The sequence below is a fragment of the Monocercomonoides exilis genome, assembly GCF_001643675.1.
Source record: "Monocercomonoides exilis strain PA203 chromosome Unknown scaffold49-690789, whole genome shotgun sequence".
In the NCBI taxonomy this organism is placed as follows: domain Eukaryota; phylum Preaxostyla; order Oxymonadida; family Polymastigidae; genus Monocercomonoides; species Monocercomonoides exilis.
This window is the reverse complement of record NW_027150594.1, coordinates 534,737-558,281: the sequence shown is the minus strand read 5'-3', so window position 1 is coordinate 558,281 and position 23,545 is coordinate 534,737. Positions and strand designations below refer to the sequence as shown.

Sequence of the window (23,545 nt, the reverse complement as noted above, 5' to 3'; positions counted from 1 at the left end):
GCAACACCAACAAATTGCAGTGAATCAATCAAAATTTGTCCCATTTGTTTGAAAATACCATTGATGCAGTAACTTTGTTGATTTGTCTCATTCATTATATATATTTTTAAAAAATCCATCCATCAAACGGGTATTTTTTATTTATTGTAAATTACCCAAAAAGTTTATCCACAGCGCAGTTAATTTTGAAGAAAATGATTGAAGTGCTATGTTTTTGTCTCAGACGTTCTTCGATAAGAAAAAAAAAAATAAACAAGAAAATTATCGATCAAAAAACAAAGAGTGGAAAATTTTGAGTTATTTCTTCAAAAGAGGTATTTTCGTCTTTTTTTGAAAATAAAAAGATTTTGTCAAAGTCCAGCTTTTATTAAAAATCACAAATAATTTCAAAAAAAATATATTTTTTTTATTGTTTGAATTGATTTGAATAAACAAAATAAATAAGAACAAGAGCCCCAATGAATAAAGAAGACAAATAAAAGTATTGCTCACATATTGGTGATTGCCCTCAAACAGCTAAGATAGAAGTTCAACTGCACTTCCCTATTGTGGGCATATGTGGCAAAATGTGGCGTTTTTTAAATGTGTTTCCATTGACAAATGCTGTCATTGGAAGGACATTTTTCAGCCAATTATTGTTATGACATTATAACAAACACATTGACTATTGAGGAATATGTTCTTATCCCACATTGAAAACGCTTTGTCAAATTGTCTCTTCAGTTGAAGAAATGGAATAACAAATTTTTGCCAATGTTTTTTTTTCCCTCAGAAGCGATAAAAGCAAATGACACACTTATCAATACCATTGGGGACCATCACGAATCCTGAATAATTCGATTCATATTTATTGTGTGTGCTAATTTTGCTTGGCAATGAGCATTTGTTCCATTGTGTTAGCGATACAACTCCCACAAAATCAACAAACAACAGCAATCATTCACATTCATCTGGCATTCTCATGCTCAGTGGCCTTTGACAGGAAGCTCATGCGGGCAAACACACTCAACCACAGATTCAACAACTCACAATAATGTGTGTATGTGTGTGTGTGCAATGGCACAAACAACAAGATGTTTCCCTGCTTTGGAAAAAGAATATCTTCTCTCAGCTGGAAAAAAAAAAAAAGAAGAAGAAGAAATGCCAATAAAAGAATATTTCTTTCTTTCTCATGTTAATTCGATTGCATTCTTGATTGGAACGGTATTTGAAGCAGTTGGACGACTGATGATGGCCATTCATCAGGAGGAGACAAGATGCAGAAAATATCTTTCCCAACTTTTGTGGGAATGTGTTGAGCCTTGCCTGGCTACTCAGAAACAGACTTGGCTGATAGCACCCAAGCAGCAGCACGACAGCTCTCCAGCAAATACATCCAACTCTTTTGCCCTCCCCGTGCTTCTTTCGTGGTCAATGGGCACTCCAGACACAAAGCACCACAAAAACATGAATGACTTCGACTGCTTTTACAGATGCTGAATATCGAGTCTTCTTCTTGTTTTTCTTTGAAATGGAAAAAAAAGAGGAAATGAAACAGCAGCAGCTGGGCAGTACTTGTCCCATCATGCAAATGCTTCATGTTGTGAAGATGGATTCAACTATACAAAAATATACATATAAAATAAACAAAATTATTCCAACAACAACTGAAAATGGAATATGAAATGTTTTGTCTGAAGCGATGCTGTGCTGATCAGAGTTCGGCCATGTGGGCATTGCCGCTTTTCCCAGCATGCACCATGAAGCATGCACCTGGCCAAGCATCCACAACACAATGGGCAACAACCAATCATTGCTCCCACGGGTTCAGAGAAGCCTTCTGGCTTCACTCGTCCTCCAATGGCCATTGTGTTGTCTGCACCAGGGTTTCTTTTTTTCTTTTTCATTTTTCATTATCTTTTTTCTTTTTCTGAATCAACTCTATTTCTGTACTGTTCAAAAATGTTGAACACGTTCAAAGTTTTCCAATGAATGCTCCAACTTCTCTTGTCTGATTTTTTTATTTCATTATTCTGCTCTGCTCTGCTCTGCTCTCCTCATCATTTGCCATTCGCCTCATCCTTCACTTCCTCTTGCTTCTTTATGTCTCTGGATCTGTTGCCAATATCTGTCATGCTTGTCATGCATGTCGTGCTGTTCATGCTGGCTCCACTGGCCATGATGGCCAAGCTGGTACTGCAGGCCTCCTCCGACTCCTCTTCGTACCCGATCGCATCTGTCATCGTGAGCACTGCCGCACCCGGAGGGAACAGTTTGATCAGCTCCCGCTTCACATCTCCCAGCGTCATCCGATCCTCTGCCTCATAACGCAGGCACCCACCCACAACTCCCCTCACACGCGACCCCTTCGCAACACCCATCCCCACCTTCTCTCCTCGCACAATCATGCTCCCTGCTGCCTCTCCCGAACACTCCCCAAACGGGATCTGCAGCGTTACACACTCCCACACCATCATCCCAACAGAAAACACAACCGTTTTCTTCGTCGCATGCTTCGTTGTTCCATTCAGCAGCTCTGGCGCCTTCCACCTCATGCACTCGTTCTTGCTGTCTTCCTCATCCTCAAATGCAGATGATGGAAGAGAGTCATCATCATCATCACCACTGGCAGATGTCACAACAGTTGACGAAGAGATGGAGGATGAATCAGAATCTGAAGAAGAGCAGTCAGAGTGCATCGCAATGCAGATGACCATATGTTCTGAGAACAACACAATGTGGGGACTCAGATTTGTCAGCGACTGAAGTGGATTGTTCATTTCATCAAACGAGTGAAGTGCAAGATTGGCCACCCAGAACAGGATCTGAGCAGCCGTCACCTCCCTCTCCTGGAGAGTTCCGATTGCCATCTCTTTCTTCTCATTCTTTCCATGAAGAAGCATGAACAGCGAATCCCTCAGATCCACAATCAGCTTCTCATGGGGAGATGAGCAGGCCATTGCATCCACCAGATTTGACATCGACGATGTGGTTGGGCACAAATCTTCCCCACGAACAAATGTGGATTCTGTGTCTGATGTGTCTGTGGTCGAAGTGGATGAAATGGATGGCGATGGTGTTCTCTTCCTCGATATATCATCTTCTTCCTCATCAACCTTCTCCAGCATCCATTGAGGGATCTTGTCTGAATCTCTTCCCAAAATGTATTCTGTGGAGCCACTCTCGCTCAACAAATGCTCTGATGACTCTGAGTGTCCCAAACTTTTTTCATACACTCTCTTCTTTATCCTCTCTTCATTCTTCTTCTCTGCCTCCCTCTCTGCTCTCCTCCACTGCTCCTCAGGAGACATCTCCATCGTCACCATTTCAAACGCCTTCGGATCTTTCCTCACTGTGTCTTCCACAATCACTTCAAGCTCTTTTGTTCTTCTCTTTTGCTTTTTCCAACGAACAATAAAGGATATTGCGACGATGAGAACAATAAATAAAATTACAACCAAAATAATTATTATCACGGTTGAAGAAGAAAACTTTCCATTTCCTCCTTCAACAGTCCTTTCGTCTCCATTTCCTTTCGGCTCACTCTTGTTCTGCAAAATGAATGCCTCTGTGTGCGACGGCGCAGACGTGTTCCCAAACAGAATGCTCACCCTCACCTCTGCCTCCTCTCCTCCCCATCCCACCTTCTCCATTTCTGCCCAGTGCCTCACCTCCCTTTCGCTCTCGAAATCCTCTTCCTCAAACATGTGCTTCTCCACATACTCCACATCCCCCACCACCCCCACCACCTCAAACCCCAGGGAGCACGGCAGCAGCACCCACCCCTTGAACCTCAGCTTCACCATGCCTCCCACATCCTCTGTCTCCTCTGTTTCCACCTCGCTCAGATGCGGGATGAAGAATGCCGACTTCCTTTCCGAGGCAAGCCCTCCCATCTGGCACCCCTTCCCCACCATCCACAGCGAGTCATCTTCCTTCCACCCATCTCCTCCTTTCAGACTCACCACATCCACTCTCCCACCTTCTGTGCACATCACATTCCGCCGAGCTGACACATATTTCGCAGAACTCCCCTTGTTGTTCCAAAACTCCCCTCTTTCGATCCTTGCGCTTCCCCCTGCGACAGACAGCGCCCCAGCCTCCGAGTTGCAGATTGTTGAGTCCTTCACCACAACTGTGCTGTTGACCCCACAAATCTGCGATCCATTCCACCAGCAGACCTCCTCCCCTTGATCAAGAGGGCTCCCCTGCGTTTCGTTGCCCCAACCCCCATCAACAACACAACTCGAGCACACAATGTTTGTGCATGATACAAATAACATCACTGTTCCAATATTTGAAGCCGATGAAGAAACTTCCGAAACAAATGATGATGATGAACATGAATCGAACAAGCAGTTGTCCACACAGATGCAATTGTTGCTGTTTGATATGGACAGAATGCTCGGCTTGTGGGCAGCACTGGAAATGTTGCTGAATGACGAGAAAATGATCGAGAAGTTGTGATCTGCACCATTGCTCTGCTCACCTTGTATTTGCCCTTGCCCTTGCACCTGGCTGCCCATCACCATCATGCATCCACTTCTCAGTCGCACATGCGATGCCGAATAATTGAACAGCATCATCGAAACATCGTCTGCCACGCTTATCCCATCTGCTTCGATGTCTGCGTTTTGCACAGCAAGATGCGACACATTCAGCGAGCTGTTCCGGCATGCAATCAGCTTTTGCGCCCTTGTGTTTCTTATCTTGCATTGATCAAAAGAGCATCTCGTATTTTCGCACTCCATCAAAGTCATGCATCTCCCCTCTGAGATACCACTGCTCGACTCAAAAATGCACAACACCAAAGACACAGTCCCCGTTTCCATACGCATCAGGGTTTCGTGTGCCGACGGGAATGGCACAGGATACGAAAACAGGATGAGCTTCACCCCACTCCCCCATCGACGCTGAGCACATGCTCGCGCGTTTGTGTTGCGATGCTGTCAAACGATATCGTCGAACGCGTCTCCCACCTGGACTTCAGCTCCACATCCCTCAGGTCGCATTCCCCACCTGCTGCACTTTCTTCGTCCACAACAGCCGTCAAGAACATGCCCCCTGACAAGTGGCCCAGCCCATAGTCCAGCGAACGGCATGGCAGCTCTGCTGCGCCACACTGCCTTGTGTTTGCCCCTTTGCCGCTGCTCGACGACACAACCACAGTCGAAGAGTAGTGCACAGTAATCAGCGACACCAAATCCACCGGGCTCGTGCTCACTGTGTCGATCCCGTAGATCGCGTTGATCCGGTTGTACACCCCTTCCTGCACATCCATCTTGAACTGGCTCTCGTTGATCTGCTTGTCGATCCGATAGCACTCGATAAACACATCGTTCCCCACATGCGCTGCATTGCCCTTGAACACCACCCGCGAAAACAAAAACGGAAGATCCCCGTGGTTCTTCGTTCTGATGCACACGCCACCGCCTCTCCCGCTGTCCAGGCTGCAGCTGCACTGAAGCAGCGTGCTGTCCCTTATCGTCAGCCTCCCTTCTTCGTTCAGCCCAAACAGCACTGCCCCTCCGTTTTGCGAACCGCTTGCTTTGCACAGCTCAAACACACTTTCATATACCTCCACACTCCACACCCCCTGCCCTCCACACCACACCACACTGCTTTTCTCTCCCTCTGCCCCCACCGACGACACTTTCGATCCGTTCACTCTCACCCCTATCTTGCTGTTCATGCCATCCCTTCCTCCTGCCCCATCAACTGCACAGAGCACACACCCACTTTGCATCCCAATCGAGTTCACAACAACATTCTCCAGAACACAATCACACCCACCGCCAACCTGCACAACACACCCTTCGAACTTCACTTCACACACCTCGAGCCCTGCCACATTCAGTGTCCCCTCTCGCATCGCCACATAGTTGAACCGGCTCTTGTGCTGGCCTTCTCCCGCGCTCGCCGAAGTCATCTTGCATCTGCGAATCCAAAGGCTGCCTTGCTCGTTCACAACCACATTTGCTTCCCTTTCCTCGCCCATCTTCTTCACACTCATGCATATTCCATCAAGCACCAGCTCTCCCTTGTTGCACATGACACCATCCCACTCGCTGTCTCCCTCCATGTCAAATACCATGTTGCATGCTGCATCTTCCCCTGCCGCGCTGCCCTCGCATTCGACGCTGCAGTTCGTCAGATCAAATCCATCTGCAATCCTCAGCTCTCCCTGCACCCTCACCGATCTCATTTTCGTCTCCTTCTCCAACTTCTGCATCCCCATCCAGAATGTGCTGCACGGCTCTGCTGCGCTCCCACACCGCATCACATCGAATCCCCCAACTGACGAGATGTGAATCACTGTGCTCCTGTACTCCCTCACAAACCGATACAGATCCGTCTCCCCAAACACCCCATCCCTTCCCACAAAGTCGTTCCCTTCTTCTTCCCCTCTGCTGCTCTTAAACCCAAACGTTGCTCTCGTTATCGAGCTGTTCAGGTCTCTTGCAACAACAAACGCATTCACACCCATGTGTGCAGCATTCAGGGACACTTCAACATCTGTGAACAAAAACGGCTCATCATCCTCCGATTCGCTTCCATCCACAAACAGTCCACCCCCTTTTCCTTCCTCCACCGAGCAGCTGCAACTGCTCATCTTGCACTCGCTCATCACAAGTCTCCAGTCTCCTTTCAAAACCGCATGCACAGCCCCTCCTTCCTTGCTCTCGCTGCACTTAATCTCCTTTATTGTGCAATTCGATATTGCTGTGCCGCCACACGAAACAATCGGCGGTGCTGCTCCGGTCACGTGCTCCATTGTGCAGTCGCTCATCGTCATGTGCCCGCCGTTCACTGTGATCAGCGAAAACGATATGCGCTTTGCATGCTCTGCAGAAAACGAGCAATGGCTGATGTTCAATGCGCCAGATGGTGCGGTGCAGCATATCAGTGTTCTGTGGGGCTCACTTAGCGATTGTGGCACACACAAGTGCAACAGGCTCAGAACAGTTTTGCTGCTTGTTCCCAGAACCCATTCCACCTGGCCGTCTGCCCACTGCTCCGAAAACGATAAGGCAGCCTCTGCTTCTGCACTGGCTGATTCCACTGTCATCGCCGAAACATCAAACTCGCCTGCAATCTCGCACCCGTTCTCAACAGCCATCTTCCGCTCTTCATAATCTGCTCCCAAGTTCCGATACCCTTGCCAGAACGAAAAACACGGATGCTGCTCCCCTCCACACCCAATCATGTCGTATCCTGCATTCGACACAGCAACCACACCGCCGTCGTATCTGACCAGAAACAGCTCCAGTGTGATCAGCTCAAATGTGCTGTCTGCCCCAACATATCCGTTCCCATCATCTTCCGCTGAGCCCCACCTCAACACCATTCGGTCTGCTGTGACACTCTCGTTCAGGCTCAAGCACTCCACAAACACATTTCTCCCAAAGCACGCATCGTTTCCCTCAAAACTGACATCCCGCACCAGATACTTCTGCACCCGCCCGCTCCTCATGTCCATCAACATCCCACCCCCTTTTCCTTCTCCTTCCTTTGTGCATCGGCATCCGCTCATTTCCGTCTCTTCAACACAAAACTCCATGTCCCCTCCTATCTTTCCGCTCACACATGCACCATCCGACATCGACGAGCAATCTGTGAATGTGCAGTTTGATATCGTTGCATTCCCAATCCCGCTCCAAATTGTCGCAACATGCCCGTTCTCAAAATCGCATTCGGCAATGCTCACATTCAACATCTCCACAATCCTTCCTTCCTTCCCAGCAATCATCCCATTCCCTCTCCCACACACCCCATTCGCACAGCTGTCCTCCATCTTCAGCGACCCTCCGCACACCAAAAACAATTCCCCTTCTCCAATCACATCCATCTTCCCGATCCTCACCCTGCTCATATCCAGCTCTCCCCCATGAATCGACGCGATCCTCCACCCGCCTCCATGCCCTGCTGCGCTCTCATCCACAATCTCGCTGTCAATCACCACAGCCATTCCACACCTCAGCTCCACCAATTCTGCCTCTGCCAGCCCTTCCCCAAGGGCAACAACAACATTCGACAGCATCAGCGTTGTTCGTGCCACACCCTCTGTCACCTCCAGGTGCGCTCCGCTCCCAACGCTCATCTTCCCCTTCTCGCTGTTCCCTCGGATCGTCAGCGGCTCGCTCCCTCTGTTCACTGTCCCGTTCAGCGGCGCCTCCTTCTTGATGTGGATGATCGACTGCGCTGCTTCCATCTGCCCAAGCCCCGTTTCGACACTGCTGCACGGCGTGTCCTCGAACCCGCATTCGCTTTCGCTCCACCCGTCCTTGTTCACAAACACAATTTCTGCAACACTCGCAAACAAGTACTCAAACAGGCTTGTGCTCACATATTCGTGAGGCTCCTTGTCCACCACCCACAGCCGCTTCTGCTCCTCGCTGCTCTCCTCGCTCGACGCCGTCCCGCTCCAGTATATCGCATTCATCATCAGCCGCGGCTTTTCGCACACCACATACACATCCCGCCCTTGGTACGCACTGTTCTCGCTGAACTCCAAATCCTTCATCGAGTACACCGCCTCCAGCCCTCCAAACCACAAATACACCCCTCCCCCAACTCCACTCCCTCCCGGCGTCTTGCACCACCCCACCTTGTTCTTCTCAAAAATCATCGTGCTCCTTCCGCTTGTCTTCACCCACACCCCGCCTCCCTTCGACCCGCTTTCCTCGCAGCTGCTGTTCCAGAACGTGCAGTTCCGCATTCTCCTTGTCTCCCCTTCCCCAACCATGCACACCACAACCCCGCCATTCCCCCTCGTCCTCTGCAGCTCCTCAACCGTCACATTCCACACCTCAACCAGCATCCCTCCGCTTATCTTCAGCCCGCTGCTGTCCTCCTGCACACACCCGCTCATTCTCCAGTGCTTCATCTCCATCTTCTTTGTGCGCTTTATCTCCACCAGGCTGCCTCCTCCTTCTCCTTCGTTTTTCGATCCATATATCTCCAGCCCCTCCATCACCCCTGCACACTCATCTCCGTCAATCACCACAAGCGGCTCTCTTGTGGTCATCGAACTCATGCTCAGCCCGCTGATGCTCAGTGTGCCCCCAACACATCTGATCAGCTGTGCATCCAGCACTGCATCTGCCGTTTTCATCTGTACCGAGCAGCTGCATATTGTCAGCGAAGACCCCGCACACACAAACACACATTTGTGGCCACCTGTGTTGGGCATCCCTTCGTGTTCCGCTCTTTCTGCTGCAACCCCAGTGTGCTGGTTCAGCCCCGCACTCGAGCAACGTGCACCTGAAGAACTTACCGAGAAGTGTATTCGCGAGAATGATATGGCGCTGCTCGTCTCGACCAACCACCCCTCTGCCCCAATCCCAGATGTGTCTATCTGGATGGCCTCTTCCGCCACAGCTGCTTCAAACTCGATGCTCCGCTCAGCCAGCGTGAGCTTGCTGTTGAAGACAAACGTGGGCATCAGCCTCACCGATGCCTGTGCTGCCCCAAACCTCAGCGCGCACCCATACCTGATTGTCGAGCATGGATACACCTCCAGCCCGCATATCCGATAATCCACTCCGCTCTCTCCCCCCACATGCACACTTCCTCTGAACTCCACCACAAGCACAGCCAGCGGCACAAAAGCGCTCACCTCCCCTCCCTCCCCCACCTCCTCCCCTTCCAGTTCCCTGAACGTGGCCTTCGTCTCTCGGTCAAACCCAAACTGCATCGACTCGTCTGTTATCAGCCGCGACAGATTCTCTCCCCGGACAAACACATTGTCCCCGCCTTTCGATGCGTGGTTTGCCTTTTCGTTCACCCCAAACACAACATCGGCAACAACAAACGACGACAGGTTCCCCTTGCTGACCAGCGCCACCCCGCCTCCATATCCCCCAATCTCATTCCCATCCCTTGCACAGCACCCTTCAAACAATGTCTTCATCCCCACTTTCCCCACTTTCCCAACTTGCACACTGCCGTCTCCCTCCATTTCCACATGTATTCCTCCACCATTCCCACGCTCTGTCCAGCACCCCACCATCTGCACATCAAACATCTCCAGCGCACAGCCACTCGACACCACACCTCGCACACAGCATCCGTTCCCCTTTGTGGCTGTCACCTCGCTCATTGTGCAATTCCTCACAACCATGTTTTTCCCCCCACGGTCACATATCCCGCACCCCTCTGAAAGGGACAGCCCCGACATCGTCGTGTTGCTCACTTCGCACATCCCCTGTGCCCCATTCAATATCAGCCCATCAGCATGTGCCTTGCCCACCCCACTGAACAGACACTGCTCAATCGTCCCACATCCAGAATCCTCAACAACAACAACTGGCACCGATGCTGCGGCAATGGCTGTGAGCTCGAACTCCTCCAGCACCAGCCGGCCACCCGAGATGCACAGGAATGTGTGCTTCAGCTCTCTGCTCTGCTCGCTGCTCCCGCCACTGCAGACACCCACCGAGCACAACCGGATGTTGATCTCCCCACCAGTCGTGTGGATCAGCGCATCCTTCGCCTTTTTCTGCGCTGGAGCCACAAACACCACTTTTTCGATTGTCACTTGTGCGCTGCTCTCCACAGTGCCCTCTGCCCCAGCACCCTCGCTCTGCATCATTTCCACCTCACTGCCCACTCCCATTCCTCGTATTCTGTATTCTCCTTCTTCCAGAACCATCTCTCCTTTCACGCACGAAGGCGATGTCACCACGCAATTCACACCTGCTCCTCTGCCCCACAGCCCCACCCCATAGTCCACTGACTGGCACTCAAACCCTTCATACCCACATCGGCCAAAGTCCCTGCTCCTCTCGCCCCCACCCGGATTTCCTCTGGGGCATCCCGCAAGTACAGAACAACCGGAACCACCCATGTCTCGTCCCCGTCTTCATAACCCCCAATCTCCTCTGTGTTCTCATACGATTCTACAAACCCAAACTTTGCTCTTTCAATCTCCTGCGAAAAGTCTGCCCCGCACACAAACACATTCTTTCCCCCAACACTCGCCTGGCACCCGCTGAACCTCAGTCTCTCCAGCCTGAAGTCTCCATCCGACCCTTCTATTCTCATCATCATCCCTCCTCCATGCCCTCCTGCCCCGTCCTTCCTCTGTGCACTGCACCCCTCAAAACCCACACTCTCGCTCTTCCCCACCTCCACACGCCCCCGCCTTCCATCACCACCATCATCCCTCCCCCATCCCCTTTCTCACACACCCCTTCCAACACACCCCCATCCACTGTCAGCCTGCACCCATCCTTCACAACTGCTTCCATCACTGCCCCGCTCCCTTCCCTCGCACACACCCCGCTCGCATTCATCTTCTTCACCTCCATCTTCTTCGCCCCTTTGCTCACAATCACCCCCTTTCTGCTCCCTGCCCCACCCGTCACATTCAGCCCCACAATCGTCCCTCCCGCTGTCTCCCCACTCACCTCCACAAACCCTCGCTCTGTGAACCCCAGCCCGTCCAGCACCACATTCGTCACTGTCACACCCCCTCCACTCACACAGAACACCCCATACCCCACCTTCTCCACTGACCCATCTCCACACACTCTGCACTCATCCACCGACAGATCTCCACTCCCCTCCACATGGAACACACACCACTCGTCCCCCTTCAGCCCCTCTTCCATCACCAGCTCCACCATCGCCACCACTCCTGTCCCACTCACTTCAACCATCCCATTGTCCCCGCTCCCGTCCCCTTTCATCACCATCCCACACTCCTCACCATCCACTCCCCCAATCATCAGCTCCTCCCCTGGCGCAACCCTCACGCTCTCAACAAAGTCGTATCGCCCTTTCACCCTCACATCCCACCTGCTCTTCGCCTGCCTCTTCGAGTATCCCACACTCAGGCACTCATACTCGTAAAACCCACACGCCGGCACATCATGCCCATTGTTCCCCACACTCACCTTCCCCTCTCGCTCCTTCAGATAATACACCAGCGGGATCACCACCGACCCCCACCTCGTGTCAACCCCTTCTGCACACTCCTCTCCAAACGGATTCGCCACACTGAAGAATCCAAATCGCTCTCGCATCACACACTCCCCCAGCAACGGCGACACCACAAACACATCCTTTCCATGTGCTGCTTCATTCCCCACAAACTCCACATTCTTGAACCCATATTCTGCCTTCACGCCTGCCACACACATGTGGATCCCTCCTCCTCGCCCTGTGCCTGCATCTGTGCCAGTGTTTGCGCACTCACTCCCATCCCCTCTCTCTGCTCGGCATCTGGTCAGCCTTGTTGGTGCTTCTCCCTCCCCAACCACAAGTCTGCTCCCTTCCTCCACCTCCACACTCATCCAGCCTCCATTCCCACACATGGCGCTGCAGTCTTCCACCACAACCCCCGACACACCCATCTCCCCACCCCCAGACAGCACCCCTTCCACCACCGCCCCGCTCCCTGACACCCTCCCCATCGACGTCATGTTCACCTCCTCCATCCTCATCTGCCTCGCACGGTTCACCCACACTGCGCATTTCCCGTCCATCTGCAGATCTCTCATCGAGCTGTTCCTCAGCACCGCCTCCCCTTCCGAGATCTCCATCACACACTCCTTCGCCACTCTTCCTGCCACACCCCCACTGATCTCGCATCCACTCACTTCCAGCTGCCCACTGGCCCCGCTCACACAGCACACTCCACTGCTCGACCCCTCTGCCCCATCATGCACAATCGCCAGATCCAGCAGCCCCAGCCACCCATCCCCAACCCAGAACAGCCACCCCCTGCAGTCCCTCGTGTGCACCACTCCTTTCCTCTCTGCTGACACACTCCCAATCCTCAGCCTCTTCCCTTCGATCCTCATCCCCTCCTCATAATACTCCCCTTCTTCGACAGACACATTCCCCACTGTCTCGCCGTCTCCTCTCACCACCCCAATCGTGAACCCTATTGTCCTGCACTTCGCATATGACCCTTCATCCCTCTCATGCCCACATGTCACATGGTCTGTCCCTGTGCTGCTGCTCACCACAATCGGGTTGTGGCACGGCTCCAGCCACTTGCTCTTGTCTCCCAGATCTGACAGATACAGCTTCACTGCTCCCTCACTCACAGACACACAGTATCTGAAGTCTCCCTCTTTCACAAACCCATTCCAATCTGGTGACCCATACACATCGCATCCTCTCACACTCAAATCCCCATTGTTTCCTGAATTGCTCTCAAAGAAACAAAATGCAAAACTTGCTGAACAGAATGTTATTGAATATTGATAATTTCGAAGGATCAAACCTCCTCCTCCAATGTTTGTCTTTGTGGAACAAGCACAAAATAACGTTTCTTTGATTTTCACATTGATGTCTTCTCCAATCATCAATCCACCTCCCCCACTTTGTGATGTGCATGCTTCAAAGCGACAGTCAATAATTTCTGAATTTGGAATATACTTACACAAACAAATACCTCCTCCGCACGATCTTGCTTCACAATTTGAAAATGAACATTTTGAAATGGAAAGAACTGAATTTGAGGTCAAAAAATATATAAAAAGTCCACCACCCAAATAAGGTGTTGTTTCACATTTTTCAAAATTTGTGTTTTCAATTTTGATATTCTTGCAGGAGGTGATATAGGTGCCACCTCCATGGCTGCCAGAACATTGATAAAAATAACATGAAATAATTGACACTGTATTGACTTTATTTATAAATATTGCACCTTCATTCCCATCTGTTTGTATTGAGTTCCATTCGACATTTTCAAAGCTCACTGTGTCATTACCTTCGATCCTTTCCATTTTTCCTTCGCTGTATTTCTGTTTGCATCTGAAGAATGTCGAGTTGAAAACACTTGTCGAGCCACCAGCATTGAAGTCTGCCAGAATGCCTCCATTGATCGGGTTCCACACCTCTTCAAAACTGCATCCACAAGCAGTTGTGCTTTTGCCCCCACCCTCTCTCCTTGTCCCTTGCTCATCACGCCACCCTTCCCATGTGATGTTTCTGAAATGGCAGTTGTCAAGCCTCACCCATTCGCATCTGCACGACCCAATCAGCGGCTTGCTGCCTGCCACACAAAACGATGAAAATGAAGTGCGACCCAGAAACAGGCAACTTCCTTCTTCACACGAGCACAGCGATCCCATCTGCCAACGTGCCAAGCCAAATGGCTGCAGCGAGCAGTTCTTCATCTCCAGCAGCCCACCCTTCACATCGAACAGAGGAACATCCAAATGCAAAACATCAATCACACAAGCACAAAATGAACACATCGAGAGCTCATCAAGCTGGGCAATGTGTGCGTTTTCAATCACCGAAACTTGAACATCTCTCAAACAGAGAGTGGAATTGATTGACTCAAAAATGACCTGGTGAGTGTTTGGAGGGAAAGTGCAGATGTTGGATTGGATGCGAGAACGGTTGTCTTCAGACAGTGGGGATTGTCTGTTGCCATTTTGGGATTGCATCATTCCAATTCCAAATGCCCTATCACTTCCATTTTCATTCTGAGAAAGAAACAAGTTGAGGTGTTTTGTTTGTTCCGAAAAGACAAAGCCAATTTGGACAACAAGGCAAAATGTGATCATTGGCTAATTTGCTTTCTTCTACGAAAAATATAATTTTTGATCTGTTTGCATTATATAATATTTTTTGATAAAAGATAAATTAAATCATATTTTTATTTCAAAATAAGTGATGAATTTAACATAATGCAATTCAATACATTATATCATAATTTTTAATTATATTAAATTATATTATTGTTGACATAGGTGATAGTTATTGAAATCACATTTTTTCTGATAAAAAAATTTTTTTGAATAATTCTTATGAACATTCAAAAATGAATCCTGGAAAGTGAAAGATCAATTTTTTGACGCCTTCTCTATATTTAAAAGTAAAACAATTGCTTTTAAAACGAGAGATAAACATTTTATATGAGAATGGGAATTGCAAAACAAATAACAATGAATTCTAATTGAAATATCCATTCCAAAAAATGTTACGATCTCAAAAATAATCCCCACTTATTTGAAAACAACACTTTCATTGAGATCAGATCAAATAATACAGATCAAATAGTGTAACTTTGTGAATATTAACAAATAAAATTGGTTTCCTGACGGATTGAGATATAGTTTTCACGTCAGAACCTCAATTTTTAATATGAAATTTTAAAATGCAAATATCATTTAATGTCAATACAAATTAGTGAAGTTGGAAAAAAAAACGTTTATCAAAAAGGATATTGACAAAAAATAATATTTGGAATTTTTTGACCATTGAATCGTCAGTGAAGTCAGTGACTGTCAATAGAGTCAGTGTCTGGTAGGGAAATTTTATTTATTTATTTTTTCTTTGTGTGTGTGTGTGAAACAAAGTTCAGTTTGAAGAATAAAAAAAAAAAAAAATGAATAAATAGATATTGACTTATTTCATGAATTCCATAATCATAATAATTATAATAATTATAATAATTATGTTAATTATAATAATAATAATTATTATAATAACTATAATAATTATTATAACTATAATAATTATAATAATAATAATAATAATAATAATAATAATAATAATAATAATAATAATAATAATAATTATAATAATTATAATTACCAGAAAAAATAAATATTTTTTTAGAAAAATAAATGCTTTTGTGGATTTTCAATAACTGAAAGATGTCACAAAATCTTTTTTTCTTCTGTATCACATGTTTTGTCTTCCTGATAAAAATTCTGATCACTTTCGAATCACACATTTTAATGAAGAATTTCCACAAATGAAAAGCAAAACCCATAATAATTATTTTTTATATTTTAATAATTCATATTTTTTTTTGAAAAGTCACTTCGATCATAATTGCAATTGGAGATAGTCACAAAAAGTCGTTCAAAACTTTCTGTGATTTTTTCCAGTTTTGATTGAAATAATCAAAAATTCTTTTTCAATGGAATATCGAATGATAACAAAAAAAAAAAAAAAAAAAAAAAAAAAAAAACCAACAAAAAGTGATCAAGATTCTTGTTAAGTAGAATCTGATTAGATAAATCGAATTAAACGAATTTTTTCCAATTCATAACATCAAAATTTTTTGATTATTTTCTGTTTGATTCGAAAAAGATCAAACGGGAGTTATGATAATACCAGAAAGGTTGAAACTCACAGTTTATTATGATGCTGTTTTGGACACAAATTTCTTTTGATACTAACTATGTTGAGAACTTTATTTTAATTTTTTTTTATTTTTATTTATATTATTTATTTATTTATTTATTTTGTTTTCAACTTAAACGAAAGAATGATTGCAGAAAGGATCTGCCAGAACTGTATTTTGCAGTGGAATATTAAAGAGATAAAATGGTTATTGTTAATATAACAAAATTGACAAATAAACAACAATTCAAAAACAACAGAAACTGTCTCTCTAAATATAGTCATGGACAAAACCCTGGAATGTCCATTGTTAAACTCAAAAAAGAAAAAGTGAATTGATGAAATAAATATTGAAAACAGCAAACACTTTCATATTGCTTTTCAATTTTTCGATGCTATCTTTTTTGAAAATTAGATATTTCAGAATTTATTTAAAAGAATATAAGGATCATAAAGCCATTATGTTTGCTTTTCCTTGCAATTTGTCTTCTTTTCCTTCTTCATCGGAACTTTCAAAAGTTTTCACAACAGCAAAGTTTCTTCGGTTGAAATCAATAGTTGAAAAAAAAATTTTCTTCTTTCAAGATATGATATATTACACAAAAGAATTATTTTTCTGTTTTTCTTCAATCTTCTGCGCTATATCGACATATCTCTTCATTGAAGAAGGAAAAAGATCCACAGCATAATGAAAAGCCATATTAATTCAATATCGAAAAAAAAAGAAGAAACAAAAGACTGTGCAAAGACTCTATTTCTTTCTTCAAAAAAAAAAAACAACATTCAAAAACTGCATAAGAATTGTTTGCCTAATATAAAATTATTATCTTTGAACTTTTTTCACATTATGAAATCAGACCGAGAATGAGATGAAGCGAAAAAGTCGAAAGGAAGATGACAACAGCGAAAGGAATGAAATCAATGAAAAATTAGCTAGACGGTTAACAAAATGAAGTTACACTTTTCAAGAATGAAAACCGAAATCAATGGACATTCAAAGGCTCTTCGCATCCTCAACAAAGATTGCGACATGGTTTTCATTTTTGTTAATCAAAAAAAGAACCAAAAAAATCAGTTCAGATCGGATGTTAAAATATGATGAAACTGGAATATGTATTTGATAATCCAATGATAATTACGTCAAAACACAAACTGATCAGAAAAAATACCAATGACTTACTCGCAACAACTCCAGCCCAAGGCAACTTTAGTATTTGGAGTGTTTGCTGAGGCCCTTTAATCAGAAAAGTGATGCAACGGCTTTTAAAAACAGTCTTCAAAGATCATATTTCTTTTTGGCTTCGTAATTTTGAAAATTTTTATCGATGGAAGATAGTGTATTAAAAAAAAGAGCTGTAAAGAAATAATGTGAATTACTACCAACGAATACAAATTTCAAAAACAAATAGGGGAAAGAAATTTTATTTCAGCTTTAAGCATCTTTCCTTTTCTATCAATTTTGTTTTTTATTATTAGTTTGAATTTTTTTCTAAATACAGATATCGCATAAAATACCGGATAAGATCGATATCTCAATAACTGCAAGTGGAATAATTCTGTTATTTTTCCTCGAAACATACCTCGTCAATACAAACTCATTTGATATACTAAACCTTCAAAATAGCTTCATTTGTGCTCAGAAAAAATAATTTTGAAATTTTCGGAAAAATAGGATTTTGAATTTCTCCGAGATTTCGACGTATAATTTTTCTGAGCGCAAATGAAGCTATTTTGAAAGTTTTATATATCAAATGAGCTTGTATCAATGAGATATATTTTGAGGAATATTAACAAAATTTTTCTTCTTTCGGTTATTGAAATATCGATCTTGTCCGGTATTTTGTGCGATGTCCGGTGTTTTTTATGCGATATCTGTATGTTGAATAATTTTCACACTGTCTCATATCAGAGAATGTTTCTTTTCGATCATAATTTTGAATGCTCATTTCATGCCACAATCAAGAAAACTTATTAAAAAACATTGTTTGAGAGTGTTTTTCAAACAAAATATTATTTAAGTTAATTCTTTATTTATGAAAATAAAAAAATGGAATCAATTGCTGAAAAACAACTTAATAAATTTGTCATTCCCATGTTTTGTCCCTTTCACTTGTTTTGTCCACAACAAAATCAAACAGAATTAAAAATTTCATATTTTAAAAATATTGAATAGTTATTAGACATTAAAAAAAACTTTTGAAATCAAATGAAAGAGCATCAAGTAGAAATAAATAAAAGGAAGCAATTATTTAGCATTTCAATATTAAGATCAACCCTCAAGATATATTGAAATAATTATGTCTTCAAGTAAATGCCCGATATGTCTTGAAAAAATGACTCAACCTGCGATGCTAAGCAATTGCTTACATGTATTTGGTGTGATTCGCATTATTGTGTATAAAAATTTGATATTGCTTTTAGATCTTGCATGCATCGTTCAAGCTTCAGAGCTTGATAATTCTTTGAAAAAGTGCCCAATTTGCCGGGCTCCAATGTCTTTACTTTTTTTTGATTTTAATCCATTGACTCATACATGTAGCGTTTTTGATTTGACAGATGCTCAGAATCACAGTACCATTCTTCGAGATTTAGATCCACAAAACTATGAACTTGCTCAAAAAAGGATTTACAATCGTCTTGTTTCTCAGCAGTCCACACATTTAAACGTACCCACTTCGCTGGTGCGTGGAGTTATGAAAGATAAAACTGGGTTTTTTACTCCAATACAAAAATATCGAAGAAACATATACGTTCATAATCTTTTTATTGTTGATACATTTTCAGATACAACATTACAAATGATTAGTATGACTTTTTTCAATCACCATTTGCATTCTTTAAAGTTAACACATTTTTTTGCAATGCTTTCGTAATTATTTAAAGATTTTTCTGAATTGCGTTCAACGCTTCTTGAATTGGCAAAACCCTGGATTAAGAGAGAACTTCAAGTAATTCTTCAAACGCCTAATGTGGATATGCACGTTGATATGATTATTGGAGTCATTGACAAGTATTTTTTCATTCACTTTTTTTTACGTTCAAATTTTCTTTTGTACATATTTATTGGAATTAGTTATGGGTTATATTCGCTTCATACAGCAAGACATATTAAAAACATACTATCATCTGCTTCCACGTCGTTTGATTCACAAGATTTATCATTTTCATATGTGAATCAATCTGAGCCAAAATCTCCAATGGCAAAGTTCCATCAACAGCCATTTAAAAAGTCTCAAACTGTACAGCAGGTTCCACAAAGCAGCGCATCTGATTCTATTTCTGCGCCTGGCACATCGTCTTCTTCGTCAGAGGCCAACTTTGCATCCGCTTCTTCTTCTTCTTCTTCTACAGCTGCTGCTGCTGCTGCTGCTGCTGAAATCTCCTGCGAAGAAAGAGAAGCTTCACCTTTTGCATTCCACCCACCTTCGCCCATTCCGTCTTCGTTTGTGTTCATCTTCATCCGCGAGCTCTCCCACGCCGCCGCCTTCGCCCTGAAACGCCCTCGCCACTACCTCAAGTCTTTCGACTCGATGATGCGCTACTGGTCTCCTTTCGTCGAGATACGCAAGGACGACGGAGGCACACAGCACAATTCCCGGGCAGGAGGCACTGGGAACTACGGGGGCAGAGCACGCGGAAGGAGAGGCGGAGGCGGAAGAGGGCAGCGGGGAGCAGGCTACGATGTGGCGTTTGCAAACGGGATGGGCGGGCAGCCTGCGTTTCGGTGGGTGTCCAGTTCCTCTTCTTCTTCTTCTGCAACTGCTGCTTTTGGTGTCTCGGGCTTTGGCGACAGAGCGGTCGGGCGGTTTGTGCCGTTCCTGCCGAGCGCTGAGCTGCCGATCCTGCGCAACTCGGCAATGGAGATCCGCTTCGACTCTGCTGCACTCAGCCAATACCAGGCACACCTCGACGAGATGCTGGGCGAATACTTTGAGAGGTTTCCCTATTCTGGACAGCTGGTGTCACCTTATCCCCACAACCAGCCACCACCACCACCACCAACACTACAAGCAGCAGCAGCAGCAGCAGCTCTGCACTCGGCTTATCCTACCCCGTCGCATTCACCTGGAAACTCTTCTTCTTCTTTAGCTGACAGCCTTTCAGCATCTGCTGCATCAAATCCAGTGAACACAACGATTGTGGTGCATCAGGCGCCGTCGCTGAAGGACGTGGAGGCGGCTGTCACGCAAAAGGACTCGATTGCTGCGCTGTCGTCGATGGAGAGGTACAGAAAGCGGAGAATTGCAAGAAGAGTGAGGAAGGAGATGGCGAGGCTGCAGAAGAAAAAAGAGGAAGACGAAAGAATTGCACAGCTTGTCAGGAAGAACGAGGCAGATTCAGCGGGTTCAGATAAACAGAGTGGAAATGAAACAACTGATAAGAAAGAGCAGAATGAACCGAAAGAACAGAAAGAACCAAAAACTGATTTGGAAGGGCAAAATAGCACAGAAGGAAAAGATGGAAAAGAAGGAAAAGAAAGCAGCGATGCTCAGAAAGAAGAAGAAAACAAAACCACAACCACTTCTTTGCCTTCTTCCAGTCATAATTCAACAACAGTTTCTGCATCCCAACCAGAAAATGCAGTGAAGGCGATTGAGATTGACGAAGAGAGCGAAGAAAACCTGTCAGAAATAAGCGAGTCTGAAACCGAGTCCAACGACGAGGGAGACGACGGGCCAGAAGGAGAGATTGAGAAAGAGTTCATTCCAGACACCACACCCTTTCAGAAGTCACTGACAGATCTTCTTTCCCATTCTGTGTCTGCTGCTCATTCCCCTTCTTATTCTAATCTTACTCCTGCTTTCTCCCCTTCTTCGTCTCCTTTGACTCTATCGTCTTCATCGCCATCACTTACACCGTCACCTTCACCTTCACAATCACCTTCTTCTCCATCTTTTGCTCAATCATCGTCATCCTCCTCTTCCTCCTCCTCTTCTTCTTCCATTTCATCAGCACATCGCATTTCATCTGACATTTCATCCAACATTTCATCCACTTCACTACCTTCTTCTAACTCTTCTTCTTCTTCTTCTTCTTCTTCTGCGCTGTTTGATGAGCTCACTGCTTCATTTGAGAGCCAATCTCCGCCAGTGACCATCTTCTCCCATCTGAAACACTTCTTCCTCAACCCAACATTTCACCTGAATGCATCTTCGAGTGGCTATTCTTCAACATCTTCCTCCTCCTCCTCCTCTTCTTCTTCTCGTCTTTCGCTTCTTCCTCGCCAAGTTCGTCTGGCTTTGTCGTTGCCCCATCCGATTGTGGAAGAGTCTGTGAAGATTCATCCACTACAGATGATGGGGAAGACGGAAAAGAACGCCATAACTGTCGAAGAAGGCGAAGAAGCAGAGGAAGAAGGAGAAGGAGAAGGAGAAGGAGAAAACGTGTTTAATGAAGGACAGAGTACAAACACTGAAACTAAACAAATGCAAAATGGCTTTCACAGACATCATCATCATCACCAGCATCAGCATCATCATCACTCTTATCAGTCAAATCAGCCTGAACATAGCAACATTGAAAAGCGAATGCCAATGACGGCAAATGGAACACATATAGCAGATTCACTAGAGCCGTCAGCTTATGAAGAAGGAGAGCAAGACGGAGTGAATGGGCAGATAAAAGAAAGAACTGACACACAACTTATCACAGCTGAAGGCGATGGAACATTCGAAGTGAATGGCGAAGGAGCAGAAGAGAGAAACTCTTTGCTGGAAAGCTTTCCGTTTGGAAAAGCTGGTCTCAAGCAAAACATGCAGCTGAATCAGCGACTCAGCTCCAGCCAAAAACAGATGAGACAAGCAATGAACAGACATCATCACACACTGCACCGACCAAAAGCGTTGATAGGAAATGGACAGAATGCAGCCAATCTTGTTGGAGGAGATGAGAATGGGGAAGAAGGAATGTCAGCAACAGACGATGATTCAGCTGATGATGAGGACGACAGCGACGAAATCAGGGCGTTGCAACCGCGTAAGAGGCACCTTTTAGAAGTTGGGTTGTTTGAAAATGCGAAGGACATGCCACAATTTTCACAGGAGCTTTCGTTTTTTGATGATGATATTTCATTGAGACACAACAACACAGCAGCATCTGGAATTACACAGCAGGTTGCTGTGAATTCTCGGAGGATGAGCGAAAGCTTCGGAATGAACGGGAGGGAAGATAAAGCGAGTGTGGATGTTGTCGTTGATGATGATGATGATGGTGATGGTGATGATGATGGAGATGACATTGTGTTTGTTGGAACAAGCCGTTCTGTTTCTCCATCGCTCACACACTTCACCATTTCATCCCCATCTCCCCTGAGCAACTCACGCACGCTTTATTCATCTCCGTCATTTCCTTCCACTTCGCATCCTCCTCTTCCTTCTTCCTTGTCTTCTTCTTCAACTGCTGCAATTTCCTCTTCTTTCTCTGCTTCTCCCATTTCATCTCCTTCTTCCTCTCCTTCCACTCTTTCTTCCTTCTCTTCCCAGCCATCCATCCTCCCATCCTCCTTTGGAAGCGCCTCCTTCCCGTCTCCATCCAGTTTGTCTCCAACCGCCTCGCCATTCACCCAGTCACCTGAGTTTACTCTGCCCACTCCACCTGTTTTCAAGCCACTGAAGCCGATGAAGACAAGCCTGCAAAACAGACACAGCGAGAAAGCGAAGCACAACAATAGCAACAGCAGCAGTCACAGCAAACGCAAACATCCATCTGTGAAGAAAGAGAAGAAAGCTGCGCAGAATGAAGTGAAAGTGGCTGAAGTGCTAGCTGAAAGGGAGAAGGAAGTTGCAACTGCAAACGAAAATGACGAACTTACAGACTCATCCTTCCTATCAAGCGATCCATCGCCGCCTGGCACACCAGCGAAGCAATCTGATTTGAACCCACAACAACAACAGCTTTTGCAGCCTCCTTCTGCAATGACAGAAGCAAATGAAACAGTACAGACTGGACAGGATGAAGGTGTCTCAGCCAGAAATGAATCTGAAATTAGAATGGAGTCATCTGAGGGAAACGATGAATTAGGGTCTGTTGATGCTTTGAACAGTCAAATCGTTGCTAATAACAACACGCAACAGGAAGAAAGTCAAAATGCTGAACCAGATTTAAGATTGCAATCAGCAGCAGGTTTCTTTAACTTCTTAGAAAGATTGGGAAATGAAAATATTGGTCAACCTCAAAAAGATGAATCTCATGATTCAGATATCAAAAACGAAAACGAGCAGAAAGAATGATAAACATTGCAAGGAAGTTGTTTATAATATTTATAAAAGCATATATGGCCTTTTTATGTTTTTGTGTGAGTTATTTAGAATACCATAATTGATCATGAAAAAAGCGAAAAAAAGCTTTTTTCGATTAAAATGATTTGTGGAGAATTTTGTTGCATGCAGAATTTTTGTAATGTTTGCCTTTTTATTTACTACTTCTTTTCGTTAATATTTAAATATTATTGTTTTTATGAAACGTC

The 23,545-nt window shown here is 45.1% G+C and overlaps 3 protein-coding genes across 3 annotated transcripts; 1 reads left to right on the top strand and 2 right to left on the bottom strand.

The window, feature by feature from the left end:
- Positions 1–1,894: 1,894 nt before the first annotated feature.
- MONOS_15333p (uncharacterized protein) lies at positions 1,895–4,817 on the bottom strand (the record flags this gene model as incomplete). The annotated part of the gene is made up of 1 exon (XM_067868203.1): positions 1,895–4,817. One exon carries the CDS (start codon positions 4,815–4,817, stop codon positions 2,040–2,042), a length of 2,778 nt encoding a protein of 925 aa, XP_067721152.1. The 3' UTR covers positions 1,895–2,039.
- A 53-nt stretch (positions 4,818–4,870) lies between these two features.
- MONOS_7628fu15333p (uncharacterized protein) lies at positions 4,871–14,510 on the bottom strand (the record flags this gene model as incomplete). Its single annotated transcript, XM_067877970.1, has 5 exons — positions 4,871–10,677; positions 10,731–11,064; positions 11,118–13,135; positions 13,217–13,354; positions 13,706–14,510. 5 exons carry the CDS (start codon positions 14,508–14,510, stop codon positions 4,871–4,873), a joined length of 9,102 nt encoding a protein of 3,033 aa, XP_067721151.1.
- A 3,660-nt stretch (positions 14,511–18,170) lies between these two features.
- MONOS_7627 (uncharacterized protein) lies at positions 18,171–23,309 on the top strand (the record flags this gene model as incomplete). Its single annotated transcript, XM_067877969.1, has 3 exons — positions 18,171–18,885; positions 18,964–19,090; positions 19,154–23,309. The coding sequence occupies exons 1-3, from the start codon at positions 18,378–18,380 to the stop codon at positions 23,307–23,309; spliced, it is 4,791 nt and encodes a 1,596-aa protein (XP_067721150.1). The 5' UTR covers positions 18,171–18,377.
- Positions 23,310–23,545: the final 236 nt, after the last annotated feature.